General features: G+C 52.6%; 5 protein-coding genes across 5 annotated transcripts; 2 read left to right on the forward strand and 3 right to left on the reverse strand.

Annotated features, from left to right (window-relative positions):
• Positions 1-292: 292 nt before the first annotated feature.
• Positions 293-1,694, forward strand: PSV08DRAFT_335611 (phosphoribosyltransferase-like protein). The gene is made up of 4 exons (XM_014223544.1): positions 293-436; positions 698-804; positions 864-1,292; positions 1,356-1,694. The coding sequence occupies exons 1-4, from the start codon at positions 404-406 to the stop codon at positions 1,405-1,407; spliced, it is 621 nt and encodes a 206-aa protein (XP_014079019.1). The 5' UTR covers positions 293-403; the 3' UTR covers positions 1,408-1,694.
• On the reverse strand, positions 1,687-4,235 carry PSV08DRAFT_366089 (uncharacterized protein; the record flags this gene model as incomplete). The annotated part of the gene is made up of 1 exon (XM_014223545.2): positions 1,687-4,235. One exon carries the CDS (start codon positions 4,233-4,235, stop codon positions 1,857-1,859), a length of 2,379 nt encoding a protein of 792 aa, XP_014079020.1. The 3' UTR covers positions 1,687-1,856.
• Positions 4,236-4,997: 762 nt separating this feature from the next.
• On the forward strand, positions 4,998-10,523 carry PSV08DRAFT_412605 (cytochrome c1 heme lyase). Its single transcript, XM_014223547.2, has 10 exons — positions 4,998-6,421; positions 7,619-7,854; positions 7,901-7,923; positions 7,973-8,013; positions 8,063-8,170; positions 8,220-8,253; positions 8,300-8,593; positions 8,646-8,708; positions 9,108-9,178; positions 9,228-10,523. Exons 1-10 carry the CDS (start codon positions 5,141-5,143, stop codon positions 10,158-10,160), a joined length of 3,084 nt encoding a protein of 1,027 aa, XP_014079022.2. The 5' UTR covers positions 4,998-5,140; the 3' UTR covers positions 10,161-10,523.
• A 432-nt stretch (positions 10,524-10,955) lies between these two features.
• On the reverse strand, positions 10,956-14,381 carry PSV08DRAFT_381885 (glycine cleavage system P-protein-domain-containing protein; the record flags this gene model as incomplete). Its single annotated transcript, XM_014223549.2, has 2 exons — positions 10,956-11,153; positions 11,240-14,381. 2 exons carry the CDS (start codon positions 14,379-14,381, stop codon positions 11,062-11,064), a joined length of 3,234 nt encoding a protein of 1,077 aa, XP_014079024.1. The 3' UTR covers positions 10,956-11,061.
• A 220-nt stretch (positions 14,382-14,601) lies between these two features.
• PSV08DRAFT_381887 (uncharacterized protein) lies at positions 14,602-19,598 on the reverse strand (the record flags this gene model as incomplete). Its single annotated transcript, XM_014223550.2, has 4 exons — positions 14,602-14,993; positions 15,053-15,624; positions 15,677-19,270; positions 19,318-19,598. The coding sequence occupies 4 exons, from the start codon at positions 19,596-19,598 to the stop codon at positions 14,881-14,883; spliced, it is 4,560 nt and encodes a 1,519-aa protein (XP_014079025.2). The 3' UTR covers positions 14,602-14,880.
• Between the last annotated feature and the right edge of the window lie 60 nt (positions 19,599-19,658).

Here is a 19,658-nt window from a genome sequence, read left to right on the forward strand (position 1 = left end):
AGAATTAGACTGTTACCAAGATCGCCCAGCAGATGCAGCGGGGGCGAATTTTAGACCTGTCACGCTACTACTAGTGTTGTTGTCTACTCTTGACAGTGTCTCGGAGTTTTTGTTTGGATGGTTAAGTAATCATACAAGCAATTGTCTGCATCAAACACCTTGTCGTCACCTGATTGGCTTCTAGCATAGCGCGGGGCACAGGGAAACCCCACCCATTGAATTTCGGCCTTCGCCGCTCTAACCTTGCCTACCTAAGTAGGTAACTATTTTGACTGCTACCGCGGCTACAGACTTTTTTTTCCTTTATTTTCTCGAGAACAGTTTCCGCCGCTTGTCTACGCCTTTCTCTTGACATTTTCGTATCCAGTTACAAGACTAAAGGCAATTTGAACAATCCGCGACAATGGTTGAGAAGGTTTACGTCACGTACAACCAGGTAAGTGGCCGTTCATGTGTAACCAGGCACCCCGCGCATGCCCACGCTCATGCGCTCCCCTTGTATACTTGCGGGCAGGCAAGAATACTTCACGAGTATTTACTTCCGAGAGTCGCACGGTCTTTGTACTCTTAACGAGCGCAGTATGCGCACAGCAAGACCTTGATCAACGTCTCCAGCCATGTCGTTGTGGTACTGAGTCGGAGTGCAACACTCTTAGGTTCCAGGCTCCAGCCAGACACTGACATGCACTCTCCACAGGTTCACAAGCTCTGCCAAGAGGCAGCTGACAAGATCCTCAATGAGTTCCAGCCCAACCTCATGATCGCTATTGGCGGCGGAGGCTATGTCCCCGCGCGCATTCTGCGGTATGCGCTCACAGTCTGTTTGAACCTCACAGCACATGAACCTGACATGCTCGCCCCAGATCTTTCCTCAAGAAGCCTGGTAGCCCCAACATTCCCATCCAAGCTATCGGTCTCTCCCTCTACGAGCAGCTTGGCTCAGGCCCCGACTCGGAAGTCGAAACCCCCGGCACAAAAGTAACACGCACACAATGGCTCGACCTGTCCTCGCTCGAGATGGCCAACCTGATTGGCAAGAACGTCCTCATTGTCGATGAGGTAGACGACACGCGCACAACGCTCGAGTACGCCGTCAGGGAGCTGGAAAAGGACGTCGAGGCAGCCGTCAAGAAGCTGGGACGCGAGGGCGAGAAGACCAAATTCTCCATCTTTGTTCTGCACAACAAGGACAAGGCAAAGAAGGGTCAACTGCCCCAGGAGATTCTCCAGGGTCGCTACATCGCCGCCAGGACCGTGGGCGATGTCTGGATCAACTACCCTTGGGAAGCTACGTACGTTTATATCCCGCATTCTGTACATTTGGCATGTACACGCCACTGACGTTTGTTTTGTAGCGACATTGACGAGCATGACCGCCTCTCCAAGGAGGCAGAGTCCAAGCAATAGACGACGGAGCCATTCGGTGCACGCTTCAGCAAATACATATACCCGCACTGACGTGGACGGAGGCGAGGGGGTGAGCATGGCGATGGAGGACAGAAAAAAACAAAAGCATAAATGATTTGGCATCGGGGCACAAACGTACAGGGAACCTATACTGGAGTTTGAAGGGAAATGGTGATATTTGAAGCCATTCAAGGACTAGCCTTGTGAATGAGGTACGATTGAAGTTGGTAAAGAAGCAAATCCAACTTGGTTAAATGACAATGACGAGTGAAAGACAAGTTAAACTCTCTTTGTTTCCACAGTATTCCTCATTGATTAGTACAGGGTATCTTATCGATATTCTATGCTACATGCCCCGTCACCATCATCATCATACGTCTTAAAAGAAGCCCATCCTCTTTAACGTGTTCAAAAAGAAAAAGAAAAAAAAATTCACACAAGATTTCCTTTCACTGCCCCGCCTCTGCCCTCTGCGGCGCCCATGCCTTGAGCCAACTCCTCGCCCTGTCCAAATCGCCAGCCTCAGCCTCGAGCGCGGCAACACACCACTCGAGGGCATACCCGCCCTTGCCCTCGATGCCCCTCTCGGCGGCCATCATCTCCGCCAGGGTCCTACATTTCTGGGCGCGCTCATCGACGCAAAAGTGGAGTGGGGTGTGATACCCTTTGCCATCCATGCCCTGCAGAAAAGGTTTAACGAGGGGGATAGCATCCTTTGTGGGGACAGACTGATCGGGTTGCCCGAGATTCTTGCGTCCAGAGCGACAGTACTCGTTTCGGCACCAGTCCTTGGCGCAGCCGGTGAGGAGCTGGCTGAGGTAGCGGCGCTCGATGCGGCGGCGTAGGGCTTTGCCTTCTGGGTCGTGCAGGGAGACGTATAGGGGGCCAAAGCACGTGCTGCAGAGTCCGATGTCGTTACCTGGACCCTGTCCTTTGCGCGTGCCGGCGCGCGTATCGCCGTTTTTCGCTGCTCCGTCCTGCGTTCGGCCGCAGTTGACGTTGCGGCAGAGGCGCGGTGGGGGGCGGGATAGGCGCTCCAGATCGTGGTGGCGGAGATGCGTGTCCATATCTCTGAAGCGGGTGATTTTGCCGCACAAGTGGCATTCTGTCGTGCGGCCTCCGTCGGCGAGTTCGTGGGCGGTCAGGCCTGAGAGGACGAGTTCGGGGGACTGTTCGTTTGGGTCGCCTTCTTGTGCGACTTGCAGGTGGCAGAAGCGGCAGAGAATGAGTTTGGCGGGACATAGGGTTGTTTTGTGGTGAGCGAGGGTGGGAAGGGAGGGGAAGGAGAGGGAGCAGGAGGGGCAGGTTTGTGGGCTGTGGTAGTATGCACTATGTTTTTGGTGGCTAAGGGGCGTGTTGCCTGTGAAGGTGTCGTGGGGGCAGTGCCAGTGGGCTTCGTATGCTTTGGAGCGCTTTTGGAAAACTTGGCCGCAGCCTTGGGGGCAGAGGATGTTATTCCGGAGGCAAAAGTTTTCGTGGAGGAAGAGGGATCCTTTGGGGACGATTTGCTTGCAGTTTTTGCAGATTACTTCGTCTTCTCCAACTTCAGGTGAGTCTCCTCCAGTCTTGCTTTCGGCTTCGGTCCTTGGATCAAATATCGAGACCCTCAGGCGGAAGGGCTTTGGTGTTGTGGAGGGTGATGCGGATGGATATGCGTGTACTGAGATCCATATTGCTTCTGCTTCTTCAAGCTCGATGTTCGTAGGTTGTAAACGTATGCGTTTGGGGTACTGACTAGACAGATCTGCAAAGACGTGCTCCTCTTCCCGAGGACGAACTCTCTGGCGTGAAGAGAACGGACTAACGAAGAGATCAATCTCGTCTTCGTCGTCAACCTCATCTAAGAAGATCTCCAGTCCTTGAGATCGGTCCCAGGAGGCTAGTTCAAAGTCAACATACTCGCCCTCAAGTATCTGTCCAGATTGTGCATTAAATATATCGATAGTGCCCCCGGTTGAACTGCCTTGTTCGGTGCCAGGCGCACGGTGCCTTTTAGCTGCTATCCTTTTCAAGGTTTCGCGTGCCTGCTCTTCGTTCAAAGGTTCAATATCGACCTCCAAATCCGTATCCACGACGCATATTCCCTCTCCCTCAGGCTTGAAGCCGTCAATCAAGAAGCGGAACTCCTCGCGCTTGCCGCCGACTCCTCGACCGCCATGCACGACCAGAATCTCGCCGTTTGTCAGCGTTGTATAGTTCGATCGTAGGTGTTCTTCGAGTAGCGACTTCCAGTCCTCGGGGTCGTAGCCTGCTTCTAGAGGCCGTAGCTTCACAAAGGCGCCCTTGGGTAGCTGCTTGGCATGTACGGTAATTTTAATAGCGGCGTCGTTATTACTGCCGCTGCCAAGTGGCTTGTCTACTCCGTTTTCCATGGTATGGTCTCCATCTTTGTCACCGTCTGGGCTCCCGTTTCTCGAGGGCTCTGCAGATCGCTCTTGGATGCCCAAGGCCTCTTTCAAGAAGCTGCTCAGCACGATCTCGCCCTCTTCCGCCGAAAACTCGCGAATGCCTGCGTGTACGGCTCGGCCATTGTCCGGGTTTACCAGGCGAAAGGTAAGCGGGTGGGGTAGTTGCTGAAATCGGTCCTGCGCTTGCGCCCGCGCATAGCGCTCAGCGTTGAAGGTGTATGGGTTGAAGGGATCGAAAGCGGTCAAGTGGGGCTGGTTCGCGTCGACATGGACTACGGGTGCCGCAGCAAGCAGCTGTTCTAGCGCTGAAGGCGGCAGGAGGACTTTGTCGCCAGGAAGTGCATTTCGGGTTGCACTAGCGAGGTTGTACTGGCCGGACCATTTGAGCTCTGCTGCAGCGGCGTCTGCCTCGGGGTTCATGGCGGATGGGGGTATCGCAAAGGAAAAAAAAGAGACGGTGACAACACGTAACAAGGAGTGTGCTAGCACCAGGCTACATGAGGCGGTGGCAGCAAGTCTGGTAGTGCTGTCAGTCGCCGACGGCTGACATATGCGGCTCTGCTCGAAGCTTCGGTGATGGGTGGCGTCATAGCTTACCTCTGCTAGTAGGACAGGACGGGACTAGCAGAGCAGAGTAACTCCGAGCCGCGATGCTTATCGATAAGACCGAGACGCGCGCGGGAGACGCGTGCAGCGTGCAGCGTGCAGCGTGGGAGGTTCCGGTGAATGGCGGGGAAGGACTCGTTTCAACTGTACATTGGGGCCCATCTGTCTTCGCCCTTCCACTCTCTAGGCGTGCATTAGCCGCGAGGGGCCATGCAACATTGCCGGTCACGACTCCACGTCCCTCCATGTTTTGATATGGCGATTCATTGCCGTAACTGGCCAAGGCGGGGCAGATAGCCCGTCTGGCAGTGTCACGGCGCCCGCTTGGGGATGCCGCAGCAGCGGCCTGCTAATGTTTCCGGTGTCAAACACCTAAGCCTTTGGACACGGCCTTGGCTGCAAAATGTGTTCCAAGGCATGCTTCATCGCCGCCTGATCTTGCACACATCTGCCAATTGCTGGCTGTCCCCCGCTTGGCAGGGTCTTGTATCTGCGATCGCCACAGGGGCCGCGCACCCCACGTCCGGCCCAACCCCAACCAACCTCTGCAACGTCCATTAGTCGATCCTCTTGCTCATCCCAAGCACTCTCCTGCAGCGTCAGACCAAGGGCACGTGCCCCCCGTCTGGGCAACCTTCTTCGCTGTCATAAAGATTCGGTGAGTACCCGTCTAATCCGCCTGGCCAGCTTCTCTCTCTGCCCGCTCTTGACCTTTCGCCATGGGCCCGGCTTCATTCACCCACGACCTTCCTACCTCCCTGGCGGACCTTCTCTCTAATACCCTAATTCTGCGTCAAACTGCCCCATATCTCCCCGTCTCGGCTCTCCGTAATCTGTCCCGGACCTCAAAGTCCCTCCACCATGCCATCATCCAATCCCCGGAGGCCTTCCGCTACCTTGATCTCTCAACCGTAAAGTCCGCCATTGTACCCTCTGACGGCCCTCTGGATGTCGGCGGCGTCAACTTCCGTGCCCAACGCATGGACGAAGCCCTCACTGAAGACGACTTCTACAGCGGCCCCCTACGACACATCTTCAACAGACTCGAAAAGATCCACATCCTCCAGAATGTCCACACTCTGGTGCTAGACGGGCTCAGCGTAACAGCAGAGCTTGTCAACGACCTGCTCACAGAAGAGAGATTTAATGTACGCCTACTCTCTATCCGTGAAGTGAAGAACTTGAACGAGCGCAAGCTTCAACAATACCTGCGATATGCTGTACGTCCGTCAAGACCCGAGGGCACGCCTCGAGTCAAGGGCATCTATCTCTTTGGATCTCGCGATCCTCCTCCGCGTCCTGTATCGTCCCCGACAAAAAGACAACCGTCACCCGTATCCAGAGGGGTCATGTCGTCAAAAGGAGCGCAGATTGGAGCTCAGTGGAACGAGAAATCACAGCAAGCACTGGACGTTGCACTGTCACGCACAGAAGACAAATGGTACAAGTCATCAGGAAAGATTATATCAAAGCGCCCCTCTCCGGAGTGGGCAGAGATACTTCAGGAGTGTGCCGGTATCATTGCTTTTGATGCTGTTCTTTGCAGAGGTCCACGACACGACCCAAGCAAAGCATACATTAGGGACCCTGCAGTTGCGGGAGCTCATCACCCAGCATCCTTCCTCCGACCTTCGATTGCCACTGTTGCCCTGGGACCATCTGGATGCGAGACATGCCATTCCTCCCCTGAAGGACCAGCCGTGTTCGGTAGCTCCAGCCCGGCTCATCATCCACTACTAAGTCCCGTTCCGCTGCATGGCAGCACTGTCCGTGCTGCTCAGATACCACACACCCTTGACGGAACCACCCCTCCGCCTCTCATAGTACGATGCGAAGACTGCCTCAGAGGTCGTTGGTGCGAGAGGTGTCACAAGTGGTGGGATGAAGATTGTTACGTTGTTCCTGCTACCGCCCAACGTACGGAATTGCAGCAAACTGAGATTGTAGCGAACCTCCAATCTGACGGGACCACTCGCATGCTCCCAAAGCAAAAGACCAAGGTAATTATGGACCTCTGCGTGGAAGAGTGCCTGCCTTTAGAAGCAATGGTTGGCACTGGCAACAACGAGATGTGGGGGTGAAGACACCTACCTTGGCGCACGGGGAGCGAGATTATCTTGAGGCCGTTACCAAGTAGCCGGATTCCGGAACCTAGTCTTCTCTAGACTAGCCGTGGAGCCTGGTTATTGGATAATTGCAACCTGGAGATCGTCACTTGTGCGTCGAGGTATGTGCTTCATCTTTAGGCAAGAAATAGGCTAACGTGGACACTCGCAGGTTATCGGTGTAAGGCGTGATTGTTTTGGCTGTGGCCATACTGTATGTACCCCTGTGCCTTCACTTTTATCATACTAATATCCGGCAGTGCATCACTTGCAAAGAGCTCTTTATTCGGACCTGCAAGAAGTGCAAAAATGAGTATTGCCGTGAAGACAACGACGCTTCTTCTGACACTATGGTGCGTGCAAGTCATGGCGAGAGCGATCTATGTACTGACTATTCCTAGTGTGACTGGTGCAACTACACTTCGCGAAGAACTGTAGAAATGTATTAAAATGCCCGAGTGACACTTCTAGCGAGCCTACGCCTGCTCTAGGGCCGCAGCCAGGTGCTGTTTATGATTGATGTGAGAATTCTGGACATGAATAATGACTCTCCTCTTGTTAGCAATATCGAATACCCATCTCCACCAAAAGAGAACCAAATGAATAAAAAAATTACATAAGAGATTGCTTGTTCCAACATGGTGATTTCTCTTAAATTCCTGAAAAGAGATTTAGCGTGCTTCTGAACTAGTGTAGACGTACCTTTTTCGGCGTGTTGTAACCATGAGCTATGACTAAGCCAAATCGGCGAATGAAGACGAGAAAACGCCGATGCACACGATGACATGTGGCTGTCGCATCTGAGCCGCAACACTGCGAACACAACCACTGCTTTCTTAGCATCCTGGCAAACAAACACCCTACCCTTCTATCCATCCCGCTTTCGATGCGATCTGTCCTTTTAGCTCAATAGTCCACAGTGACGTCGGCTGTTGCCCCACGTAATAACTTGAACCAAGGCTCCGCGACAGCTCCGCCAGGCATCCTAATTACCCTCCTATTCAATTGACCCCCCTCGACCCATTTCCTCCCTCCAAACACCGCGCCCTCGATCGGATTTTTCGCAAAATGGCCCAATACGGCTATGGACAGAATCCTCAGTACGGTGCAGGCAATGCACAAAACCTTCAATTCTACTCCTCGTCCTTCTCGAATCAACCAGTATCTGGACACTCTACACCCTTCCAAGCAAACTATGGCGCGCCAGCGAGCCAAGCATATCCTTCTCAGTATGGCGCCGGGTTTTCAGCTCCAGGTGTGAGTGGGCAGATGGGAATGGGTACATCAGGCCTGCGTACAGGCTGGCTGGCTGCATTTGGCACAGAGGGGTATGTAGACAGCGTTTCGACATGAAACATTGCTAACAATATGCAGATACGAAGGAGAACCACCACTACGTACGCAACTTCGGGAACCCGAGCATACGCGCAAGCTGACAAAATGCAGTGGAAGAGCTGGGAGTGAACTTTAAGCATATACAAATGAAGGTGGGTGGTGGGCAATACTTAATTGAGATGCTAGGCTAATGATGTACAGACGTTGGCCGTCCTGAACCCTTTCGGCCGCATCGATCAGCACATTATGGATGATAGCGACGTAGCTGGCCCGATTCTTTTCTTCTTAATATTTGGCACGTCTTTATTGGTATGCAGGACACGTCGTTTTACGGAGAGTACGAACTAACTGCTATCAGTTGTCTGGCAAACTCCATTTTGGTTACATATACGGTATGTGTTTTTGCCCCGTGTATAGGCGGTAATTGACAGTATACAGGATTGGCATTTGTCGGCACTATCCTGCTTCATCAGATCCTTTCTCTCATGTCCCCTCCTGTCAACGTGGTTGAGACGACACCCGGAGATCATGGTCACCCACACGGGTCGCACCTAGGGTCCTCATTAACATTTCCACGATCGGCGTCTGTCCTGGGTTACTGCCTGCTCCCTCTCGTGTTGGTCGCCATCTTCGGAATCATTGTTCCACTTGATGGGTTGTTTGGATATCTTCTTACCAGTCTGGCAATCACATGGTGCTCGTACAGTTCAAGTTCAATGTTTACCGTTGTTGGTAAGTTTGCCTTTTGAAGCCTAGAGAAAGCATGCGCTAACTCAAATTACAGGCCGTATGACATCAATGCGAGGCTTGGTAGCATATCCTATGGTTCTCTTCTATGGCAGCTTTGGTATTATGGCCATTTTCAGCTCACGGGGCACCGGACAACTCGCAAAGGCGGCGGCATCGTAAAGCAAGATGAATGTGGAGGGCTCAGTGAATTTTTGACGGCAAAACTTGTAGAATAAACACTCAGGTGTCTGTACTATTTTTTAAAGGATCAATAAAATACAAACATATCCAAATGTGGTACTACTCACACGGATGTGTCGAGGCGGGCAGCCAATCAGAGCGCGGATGACATACTTGGAGCGATGACGATGCGAACCCTGCACGAATTTGTTTCTCCCGACAATCTCCGCCACCCGTCGCATCTTCTTCAGCCCTGTGTGTTCTTCCCTGCTTTTTCCCAAAAACACTTTTCTTCTTCTTTACATACAGAAATCCAAAATGGGTTGGTTTTGGGCAGACATCGCACCCTCTACGCCTGCTGCGCGCAATGCACCGCATCCAATGCCACGAGGCAGCATGGAGCCTCCTGTATGTATAGTAACACTATTTGCATCTGCACCTCTGACAATGCCTCCAGCCAGAATGCCCTATGCACAAGAAAGCTGCACCACCCGTCGTTACAGAGAAGCCATCTCAAAGCGCCTGTCCCTACGTCCCACCTGAGAAATCCTCTTCTGGTCCATCCGAACCGCCAAAGACCGGCCTACTCTCCCGCCTAAACCCCCTCAACAACATGTTCGCCGACCTCTCCAACGAGCGTGCAGACAAGCAAGTCCACAACCTCCCTCTGGAGCGCGAAACCTCCACCATCCCCAAAGGCGACGGTTCCCTCTGGGAATACCCCTCCCCGCAACAAATGTACAACGCCATGCTCCGCAAAGGCTACACCGACACAGACATCACGGCCGTCGAAAGCATGGTCGGCGTGCACAACTTCCTCAACGAAGGCGCCTGGGCCGAAATCATGGGCTGGGAACGCCGCTTCTCGCGTGGCCTAGCCGAAGGCTACCAAATCTGCAAAAAAGGCGAGGACGTAGCAAACTTCCTACTCGGCACCGCCGACGATCCCTTTGACACCACCACCTGGGACGACAAAGATATCCCGCCCCCAAAACTCCTGCGCTTCACCGGTCGCCCGACGGAGCCGACGCCGAAATCTCAGATTTTGCAGTGGCTCGGGTACGTGATGCCGGAGCAGTTTGGCACTAACCCCCCCTTTGATCGCCACGACTGGTTCGTCGAGCGCTGCAATGAGAAGGGCTGCAAGGAAATCCGCTACGTGATTGATTACTACGAGGGTGCGCCCGAACCCACGGGTGAACCGGTGTTTTACCTCGATGTCAGGCCTGCTGTTGATGGGCCTACCAGTGCTGCTGAGAGACTGATTCGCAGTGGAACCGATCTTTGGTGGAGGGCTTCGGGCGGTGTGACGAGGGAGTTGAAGAAGCTGGAGGCGGCGAAGAAGGCGAAGGAGGAGGAGTGGGCCGCGAAGAGTCGACAGTATAACTAAGGGTTGGGGATGATGGGGGAGTTGGTTGATGCATCTTTTTGTGGCGTTTTTTTTTTCAAGTAAGGTTGGGGAGTTGGGATGTATGATTATGATGTTTGTGTGGGGATATGAGTTATGGGGTTATGGGCTCCCCTTTTTTTCCCATCATTCATGTTTGATTAGGGCTTACCCGTTTCCTTTTTGCCTGTTACATATCTTTTTTTTAACTCTACTCTATCTCGAATTCTCATGTTCAATCATGTTGAATAACTCTGTCTTCCGAGTTATCATCCCTAAAAAATCCAACTTGCAGATCAAAAGGCACTGCAAAACTTTTAATGTTGAAAATCCTGTTTGATATCATTGTTGAATCTATCTACATCTCCATCTCATCTTGGTCCGTGTCTATCTCTCTCTCAAGACACAAGTATACATACCTAGTATATAGCCAACCCCTTCACTATATTTCTCCTTCTCGAAAGAAGAAAAAAGAGCAAAACGCCCTAAAATGCATATCAAAACCCCTGAGAACAATTAAAAATAGAAACACATCTGCAACCCCACTTGTCACATTACTCCAACTCACCCACCCTTCTCCACCACCCAAAGCCAGTGCCATGTTGAAAAGCCACAGGATATGGGTCTAACTTGACAAAAGGGTAAAACAACCAAAAAAGGATAGAACGCCGAGACACCATAATGCTTTGGTAGGTGTATTGTTGAAGTACTGTAAATCGAAGAAAGAAACAAAAGGTTGAAAGAAGCGAAAAAGGGGGGGGGGCAGAAAGACGAGATGAAACGTCCATATAGCAGCATATTTTTATGCCAATGACCCCCCCACCAGAAAGAAAACTCGTTCATTCGTCGTCGTTGTCGTCGTCGAAAAGAAAGGAACCACCGTCTTTTAGGTAAAGAAGCGTGGTTAAGTTGGATTCGGCGCGGCAGCACCTGTGATATCGCTGTCCTCGCCCTGAACCGGGGCACAAGTACAGAAGAGATTTGTGTCACCGTATGCTGTATCATCGTTAGCCAGACTGTCCCTCTCCAAAAACATCCCAAAAAAAGAATCTCGAAAAGGGACAAAAAAAGGAAGAACATACCATCATCCAACCTCGCCACCGAAGGCCAAAACTTCTTGTCCCTGAGATAACCCAATGGATACGCCGCCTTCTCCCTCGAATAACTGCGCTCCCACTGCTCCTGAATAAGATCCTGCTGTGTATGCGGGCTCATCTTGAGCACATTGCCCTCTCTGGGCTGTTTTCCCTCTTCTACATCCCTAATCTCCTGGCGAATAGAAATAAGCGCATCACAGAAGCGATCAAGCTCGGCTTTACTTTCCGACTCGGTAGGCTCAATCATGAGGGTATTGGCGACGGGCCAGGACATGGTGGGTGCATGGAAGCCGTAGTCTTGGAGGCGCTTTGCGATGTCGATTGCTTCTACGCCGGCAGTTTCCTTGAAGCCGCGGACGTCGAGGATGAATTCGTGGGCGCAGCGGCCTTGGGAATTTGTGTAGAGGATGGGGTAGTGGGGCTTGAGGCGGGAGAGGATGTAGTTTGCGTTTAGGAGGGTGATTTTGGTGGCTTGGGTTAGGCCGAGGGCGCCCATCATTTTGATGTAGGCCCAGCTGATGGGCAAGATGCTTGCACTGCCCCAGGGCGCGCCGCTGACGGGGTGGATGGCTTGGGAGCCGCCCGTCTCGCCGCGGAGGTGGCCGGGGAGGAAGGGAGAGAGGTGCTCTTTGACACCGATGGGGCCGACACCTGGACCACCACCACCGTGGGGGATACAGAAGGTCTTGTGGAGGTTGAGATGGCACACATCGGCACCGATCTCACCGGGCGAGCAAAGACCAATCTGGGCGTTCATGTTGGCACCGTCCATGTAGACTTGACCACCGTGTTGGTGGATAAGATCGCAAGCCTCCTTAACATTGGGTTCGAACACACCAAAGGTACTGGGGTAGGTGACCATGAAAGCACCAAGCTCATCACTGTGCTTCTCACACTTGGCCTTGAGATCTGCCATGTCGAGATTGCCAGTCGCTTGGTCGCACTTGATGGGCACAACGCGCATACCGCACATGGCAGCACTTGCGGGGTTGGTACCGTGAGCAGAGACGGGAATCAAGCAAATATCACGCTTCTTGCCAGGCTGCTGCTCGAGGTACTTGCTGATGACGCGAAGACCAGTGAACTCGCCCTGAGCGCCAGAGTTGGGCTGAAGAGAGACAGAGTGGAATCCGGTAATGTTAGCAAGATCATCTTCCAGCTGTGTGATCATCTCAGTGTACCCCTTGGCGCGCTCCAGTGGCAGGAATGGGTGTAGGTTGGAGACTGTGTCGAACGAAACGGGAGCCATCTCGGCGGTGGAGTTGAGCTTCATGGTGCATGATCCGAGAGGGATCATCGAGTGGACGAGTGAAAGATCCTTGGAAGAGAGGTGATTGATATATCGGAGAAGCTCTGTCTCGGAATGGTGCGAGTTGAAGACGGGGTGGGTCATGAATGGGCTGGTCCTCTTGAAAGGTGCGGGAAGCTCGGTATCAACTGGCTCGTTGAAGTGTGTCTTGTCGCCCTTCCCAAACTTCCTGAATACTCCGAGTAGATTGGTGATAGTCTGAGCGGTTGTAGTCTCATCGACCGAGATACCAATGTGTTTGTCGTCGACCCTTCGGACAAGGAGTTCCTTCTTTTCGAGCTCAGCAATGATTCCATCTGTGTTACCCCCAGTCTCTACGATGAAGGTGTCGAATAAGACAGGGGCGTTATCCATCTTTCCACGTTGACCAGTCTTGAAGCCGTTGTCTATGATAGCTTGTTGAATGAGACGGGCCTTGGCAACGACTTGCTTTGCAATGGCAGTCAAACCGTTTGGTCCGTGGTAAACACCGTACATGGCACTCATGTTGGCTAAAAGAGCCTGTGCTGTGCAAATATTGCTCGTTGCCTTCTCGCGGCGAATGTGCTGTTCACGAGTCTGCAGCGCAAGTCGTGCCGCCTGGTTGCCGAGTCTGTCCTTGGAAAGACCGATCAAGCGACCAGGAATCTTACGCTTGTACTTCTCGTCGCATGCAAAGAAAGCGGCATGTGGTCCACCGAAGCCCAGAGGCACACCAAAGCGCTGTGCGTTTCCAAAAGCGATGTCGGCACCGAACTCTCCAGGGGGAGTGAGCAGTGTAAGAGCGAGAAGATCGGTGGCTACACTGAAGAGAGCACCAGTCTTGTGTACCTTCTCAGAGAGTTCGCGGAAGTCGTTGACACCTCCATCTGTGTCTGGGTACTGAGCGAGCACACCGACGAGATCTTGGCCAATCTCCTCGACCCTCTTGCTGTTGTCCTTGAGCAAATCGGCGACCTCGATTTTGATACCAAAGCCCTCGGCACGAGAATGCAGAACAGCAAGCGTCTGTGGATGGCACTTATCCGAGACAAGGAAAGTCTTATTCTTGCTCTTTTGCTTGGATAGCGGCATGACGCCCATGGACATGGTCATGGCCTCAGCTGCGGCAGTGGGCTCGTCGAGCACCGATGCGTTGGCAATGCTGAGACCTGTCAGATCCGTCACCATGGTCTGGAAGTTCAGCAGCGACTCCAAGCGTCCCTGGCTGATTTCAGGCTGGTACGGTGTGTAGCTTGTGTACCACGCAGGGTTCTCGAGTACATTCCTCTTGATGACTTCTGGCACCTTTGTTCCATAGTATCCTTGCCCAATCAGACTCTTGCCAGGCTTGTTCTGGTCCAAAATCTTCTTTGCATTGTTGAGGAAAACGGACTCGGGCACTCCATTGTTCTGCCATTCGCTGTCGTGGTGTTGGGCAAGTTTTCCAATCTTCAACTCGCGGCCTGAGAGAATGTCAGCGGGGATGACTTGCTTGACAAACTCGTCCAGGCTGGCCGCTGGTGGGTCGAGGGCTTTGAGCATGGCTTCGGCCGTCTCTGCAGAGGGGCCAATGTGTCGGCGGGGAAAGGTATCGAGTGCCTCGAGCGGCGTCGCGTAGGCTGTTTGCTGGGGTGGAGTGTCGAATACATCGTCAGCAGCATCGACGGCCAAGGCAGCCGCCTGTTGTGAGGTTGTAGCATTCTGCTGGAATGCTCGCTTTTGAAGCGCCTGGTGAGTTTGATATGCGACTACACGCGATGAGCTGCCTGCGAGCTGTGGGCGAGACAGCTGGGCAACGCATGACGAGCGTGTGAGGCGGCTAGCAGTGCTAGCAGCCCTGAGGCATGCAGTCCTCATCTTTGCTGTGTGGTAGTGTTAACGCTACGAGGGGTAGTGGTGTTCCCCGAGTGGTGCTCCCCGAAAGGTGATGCTGATAGAGGACGCAATTGTCCTGTACTTCCCACAGCCGACTAGGTGAGGCGGCTGCTGCTGCTGCGGCTGCTGCTGCTGCAGAGAGGAGAAGAAACACAAAGGGATTGCGCTGCGTCGAGACTTTTTTTCTTTGGATTTTATTTTGGTTGCGACCATGGGTGACTATCTATCTACGCAGCAGGTAACCCGTCACTATCCGCCCAGTAAGAATGGGCAGCCCAGCCGATAAGGGCAAGCATGTGGCTGGTCGACAGCGGCGGGCGGGGGCCCACTAAACCCCAAGATGACCGTCCTTGCATCCACACGCATTCCTAGCACTTTTTGGGCAAATCTAAGCCGCTTACCTGGGCAATCCATTACTTCATACCTGTCTATTAGCTCGCAGCCCGTTTTACTCCGCAGCCCCGGCCATTGCGCAAGCCCGCTAGATGCTCGCCCGTCGCGGCGCCATTGTCCGACGGAGATTCTTTTCTTTCTCCGTCTCCTCAGTCACTGGAAGCACGCCTTGCTCACGCAGCTGCGCTAAGTACTCTTTGCCTGTGTGTCCTCTGTTAGCTGTGAAAAATTTTGTGCCCGGCCCGACTCCGATAACGCACCATATTTGTACCCGACTTCGTATATCTCGTCGAATTTCGCAAAGTCTAGTGTACCGTACGGATCGATTGGTGGCCGCATGTACCTGCATCCCGGCGTATTCTTCGCTCGCTCCAACGCATCAATGCTAGACACATATGCCAGTCGGGATTGTATTTCTGATAGTGTCGGCGGATTTGGGAAGCTTGAGAATGGGTTCCACCGATTGAATGTTGCCCAGAAGCCACTGAGTGAATCGCCGAACGCTTGTGGCGCGTTGTCGTCAAGGCTGCCGACATCGACCGCAAAGATGATGTCTGCACCTAAACTCTTCATGTGCGCTACAGTCAAGTTGTCGACGTAGCCTCCATCTAGAAGCATGCTGCCGTCGTCGCATAGTGGCGGCAGTAGACCCGCAAGTGACATGGACGCACGGACATAGCGCCATACATAGCCTGACGTGTGAATCTCCGACCTCGACTTGCTGATGTTGGTCGTATTACAGTAGAACTCAAGCCAGAAGTCTTCAATCTGCGAGTTGCCGAAAGTCTTGAAGATGCCACGGTTGAACTCGTGGCCAGTAGTGTACGAAACACTGCTTACAGTTAGCACTAAGCACACCCAGACCACCTTCTGCAACCACTCACGAGGGATATGTGAGATCAAGTGCAAATCTCCACATGCTGCCCATGCGACCCGAGAACTTCTTCGCCCTGCCAAACATAGGAACCACATCTGCATCCCATGCGTATAGAGCACCGATAAAACTGCCAATAGATGTCCCTCCTACAATATCAATCGGGATTCCTGCCTCTTCCAGTGCGCGGATAATGCCAATATGCGCAATACCACGAGCTCCACCACCCCCCAGCACAAGCCCGACTGACCGACCACATAGTCGGCGAGCGAGCCGATGGAAGTCGCCTTTGAATGGTGTATCTGCAGAGTAGAGAGGGGTTTGACGAACTTTCCTTGACGTGTATTTTTGGATCTCGGCTTGGATGACTTGCACTCGTTGCTTGAGTGCGTTTCCAAACCGCCGGCCAGCATGATGAACTGGTTCCGATGTTGCGCGGAATGACATCTGGATGTGGTGATGGCTGCCGTTGATCCAAGGTCGGTTTCGTAACCACTTTCGTGTGAGACCAGAAGCACAATATCTTTCCGAATGTAGGAGTACTAGCTCTTTTCGTGCCGTCGTCTTCGTCGTCAACAGGAAACGCTCATATTCGCCAATGTTTGGCGAAGCTTCTGCTAAACCCACAAGAAGAATACAATCGGCTTGGTTAATACATGTCTGCGTCCAAGGCGACTTGACTGGCGTGTCAGCAACATATATTACCATGCCATACTTTACTTCCAAGTCAGCAAGATACTGTGAAAGCTTGAGTTTACCCATTCGACTGAAAGCATGTCTTCCAAGGTGGTTTAGAATGGCCGCTTGATTGAGCGAAACGACGCCTTGAGGTATGCCGATTTGTGCCAATGCATTCACAAGCCGGCTTCCAAAATCCACCACTGGAACTCCAGCCGAGACTGGAAGAATGGTAACGGTACGAAGGTTGATCGTCGAAGACACATTCGCCCGCGTGGCCTTGGAACTCCGCTCTTTACTCTGTTCGTGGAGTGGATCATCGACCAAAGCTCTCATCCGAGATGCAATAATCTTCGAGATTTTGATGGTAATTCCAGGATATTCCAAAGCAAGGCTTTTAAAAAGCGTCTTTGGAAACTTTGCAAGTTCGGTATCCCGAATGGCGTGCAACGACCCAGGGCGTGATGATTCGGTAAGCACTTCGAGCTCGCCCACGCTGTCACCTTGACCGTATTCGCCAATAACTTTGACATCGTTGTTTTCAGCATCACGTATTGCTCTTAATCGTCCGTTCAATACGATGTATATCGCATCACTCTCATCGCCCTGGTTGTAGATGACTTGCCCAGCGTTCACCTGAACCCACTCAAGCGCAAAGTCGATATGCTGAACCAGACGTGGTAGGAGTGTCGTGAGGCGCTTAGCCATGGTAAGCAGCACCACTGGATAGCGCTCCACTATCCGTTCAATGGCCGCACGAGGCAGGAAGCCTACATAGACGTCGGTTTTGGCGGTAACGTCAACAAAAGACCGATTGGATGATATTGCCCCAAGATATCCGGCTAGGCCACCAGGTTTTGTCATGAAGAGACTTCGCCTTGTGCGCTTCTTCTTCGTGCCTTCCCCACTCGAGCGTGAAGGAGTATTTGAGCTAACCGGTCGGAGCGGAGGGCCAAACAGGTCTTCTTCAGTGTATCCAGGAACGTTCGAAAAATTTCCGAACGTGCTAGTTTCAGATTTCTCTTCTTCCATGAGTACACTCACGTCGAGGAATCCGTCGATCACATAGTACAAGCCGGGGTTTCGTTCGCCTTGCTCTACAAGAACAGAATCTTTGGGGAAGAAGACAATCTCTACGTCATTTACAATCTCTTCCACAATGTTGTGCGATCCTACACCGCTTGCGTTTGACATGCCTGACGCAGATGCTACAGATTCGGTATCGCCATCTCGTGAAGCTGCGTAAGGATCGATGAAGCCAAATGCATTCGTAAAGACGGCTTTCTGCCGGCTAGCGTCGAATGAAACGAGTTGGGGTGACTGTTCTACTGATGCAGTTGGTCTGGGCATTGGGTTTTCCGGATTAGTGAGTCCGATAGCCTTGAACATGCAACCAAGTATGGACTCTCTGAAAACGGTGGCCTCGTCAATAGATTCTTGACGATGAAGTGTCTTGGGGCGAAGTGAGGGAGAAGCAAAGGGATTGAAAGATCCAGCATCGAGTGGTGTCCGAGCATCGCGACGTTCTTGTTGAAATGGCTGAGAGAAGCTGTTCCGACTACTGCGGCCTGCCCCTCGGGTCGCTTGTGAGTTGGTCAACAGATCGCCAGCGCTGATACGATCATTGCGCGGCCCTTGGTCAGGCGAGGTGATTGTAGGCAGTACTTCAAAGCCGGCGTTGAGTGTTGCGCCCCGTGCAGCGGCAAGGCGAGCTTGCGCAGCTGTGCCTCGTCTCAATGATACACTGGATCTGTTTCGACGACCAGCGCCCGGATTGTGCAGTGCGATGCCCTTCATGCCTTCATCCGGACCAATGCGCTCCGTCTCTTTGGCAAATTTTTCCTTGAGTCGCTCGAGCGGAGCGTCTCGCAGGAAGCCCGGAAGATCGTACGTTGTGTACTTGTTCATAAGCTTCTCTGTACGGAGCACTTCGTTCGTCAAACTCAGATACTCATGACTGGTGGCAAGTGTAACTCTTTGTAGACGGGTAAGAATGACTTGTACAATATGCGCTGTTGCTTTGGGGTAGATGCGCGTCAATCGACGAAATGCAGTGGCGGGTATGATGGCAATGGTTGTGTCTACGGCAGCACGTGCGACAATGTCCGGGTGGGCAGATTTCGACTTTGCAGGGCGCAAGGGTGATTTTCGAGTTTTGGTGTGTTTGAGACGTTCACCACCGAATCCGTCCATGTCTAATGACAGAGGTGGTACGCTTTCGAGCCGGCCGCCTGCTGTTGGACTATTCAGAGTTGATGTTCTTCGATGCCGCAATTTGGACTCTGGAACTTCGCGAGGTGTTTGTGGTCTTGAATTATCCATGCTAAAGCTGCCGGTTCGAGACAAGGGCGGTACGGCTTGACCACGGGGGGATGTTGGTACACATAAATCTGCAAGATCGTCTTGGTCATGACGCAGCTTAACGTCTTCTGTAAACAAGGACAGTATGGAAAACATAGAGGACATGGGCGCTCCATTTTTCACTTCAGTGAGAAGCTGATAGCCCTGTCGGTGGCCTTCTTGTGCAGAGCCGTCGGGCGATTCACCTCCCATTTCGTCTTCCGAATCAGATTCTGCACGATTTGACTTGACAAAAATTTGGACCAAACCATCTACCACGAGACAAAAGCCTTTCTCTTCCTCGAGTAAAATGGTCTCTCCAGCCACCAATCGGCGAGTCTGCATGGTTCGCGTGAGCTCATGAAAGACTGGGCGCTCCAAATAGCCGAAGACCTTGATAGCACTCAGGAATTCATCAAGATAGTTAGACAAGCCCCTCTTCGAGTCGCTTTCGGCACTATCTGGAAAAACTTCGACCTGGGGTTCCTCACGTTGGGGTTCAGGGGGCAGTCTTGCGTACATGGTCATGTACCGGTACCTCACGAAGTAGCTGATGGTGGACACGGCGAAAACCACAACAAGCATCCTGAGAATTTATTCAGCAAAAACCATGGACAGCCCCGGGTGACATACAACGTGGTGAAGTTCATGGTGAAAGTCAAGCTCATGGAGAAGAGCGTGAAGAGCCATGCCGGCAAGGTGTAACTGGTCCAGTACAGAACGGAGGGCAACACGCTGAAGATAGAGAGAATGACACGACCAAGCAGGCCAAAGCTGGACGCAGAAGGTGAATCGGCGACCTTGACACCCATGACCGGCGTAGAGAGAACCTTTGCTGCACTGGAGACAGCTGCTTTGGAGACTTCTGCGAGTGATTGAGAGGCGGCAGTTGCCGAGGCTGCCATGGAGGACATGGTGGGCGACGGGGATGTATTTATGGATGTGTCCTGGATGGGGAGATATCACGAACAGAG

This window comes from Bipolaris maydis (assembly GCF_028858645.1).
Source record: "Bipolaris maydis strain C4 unplaced genomic scaffold PSV08scaffold_16, whole genome shotgun sequence".
Classification (NCBI taxonomy): Eukaryota; Fungi; Ascomycota; class Dothideomycetes; order Pleosporales; family Pleosporaceae; genus Bipolaris; species Bipolaris maydis.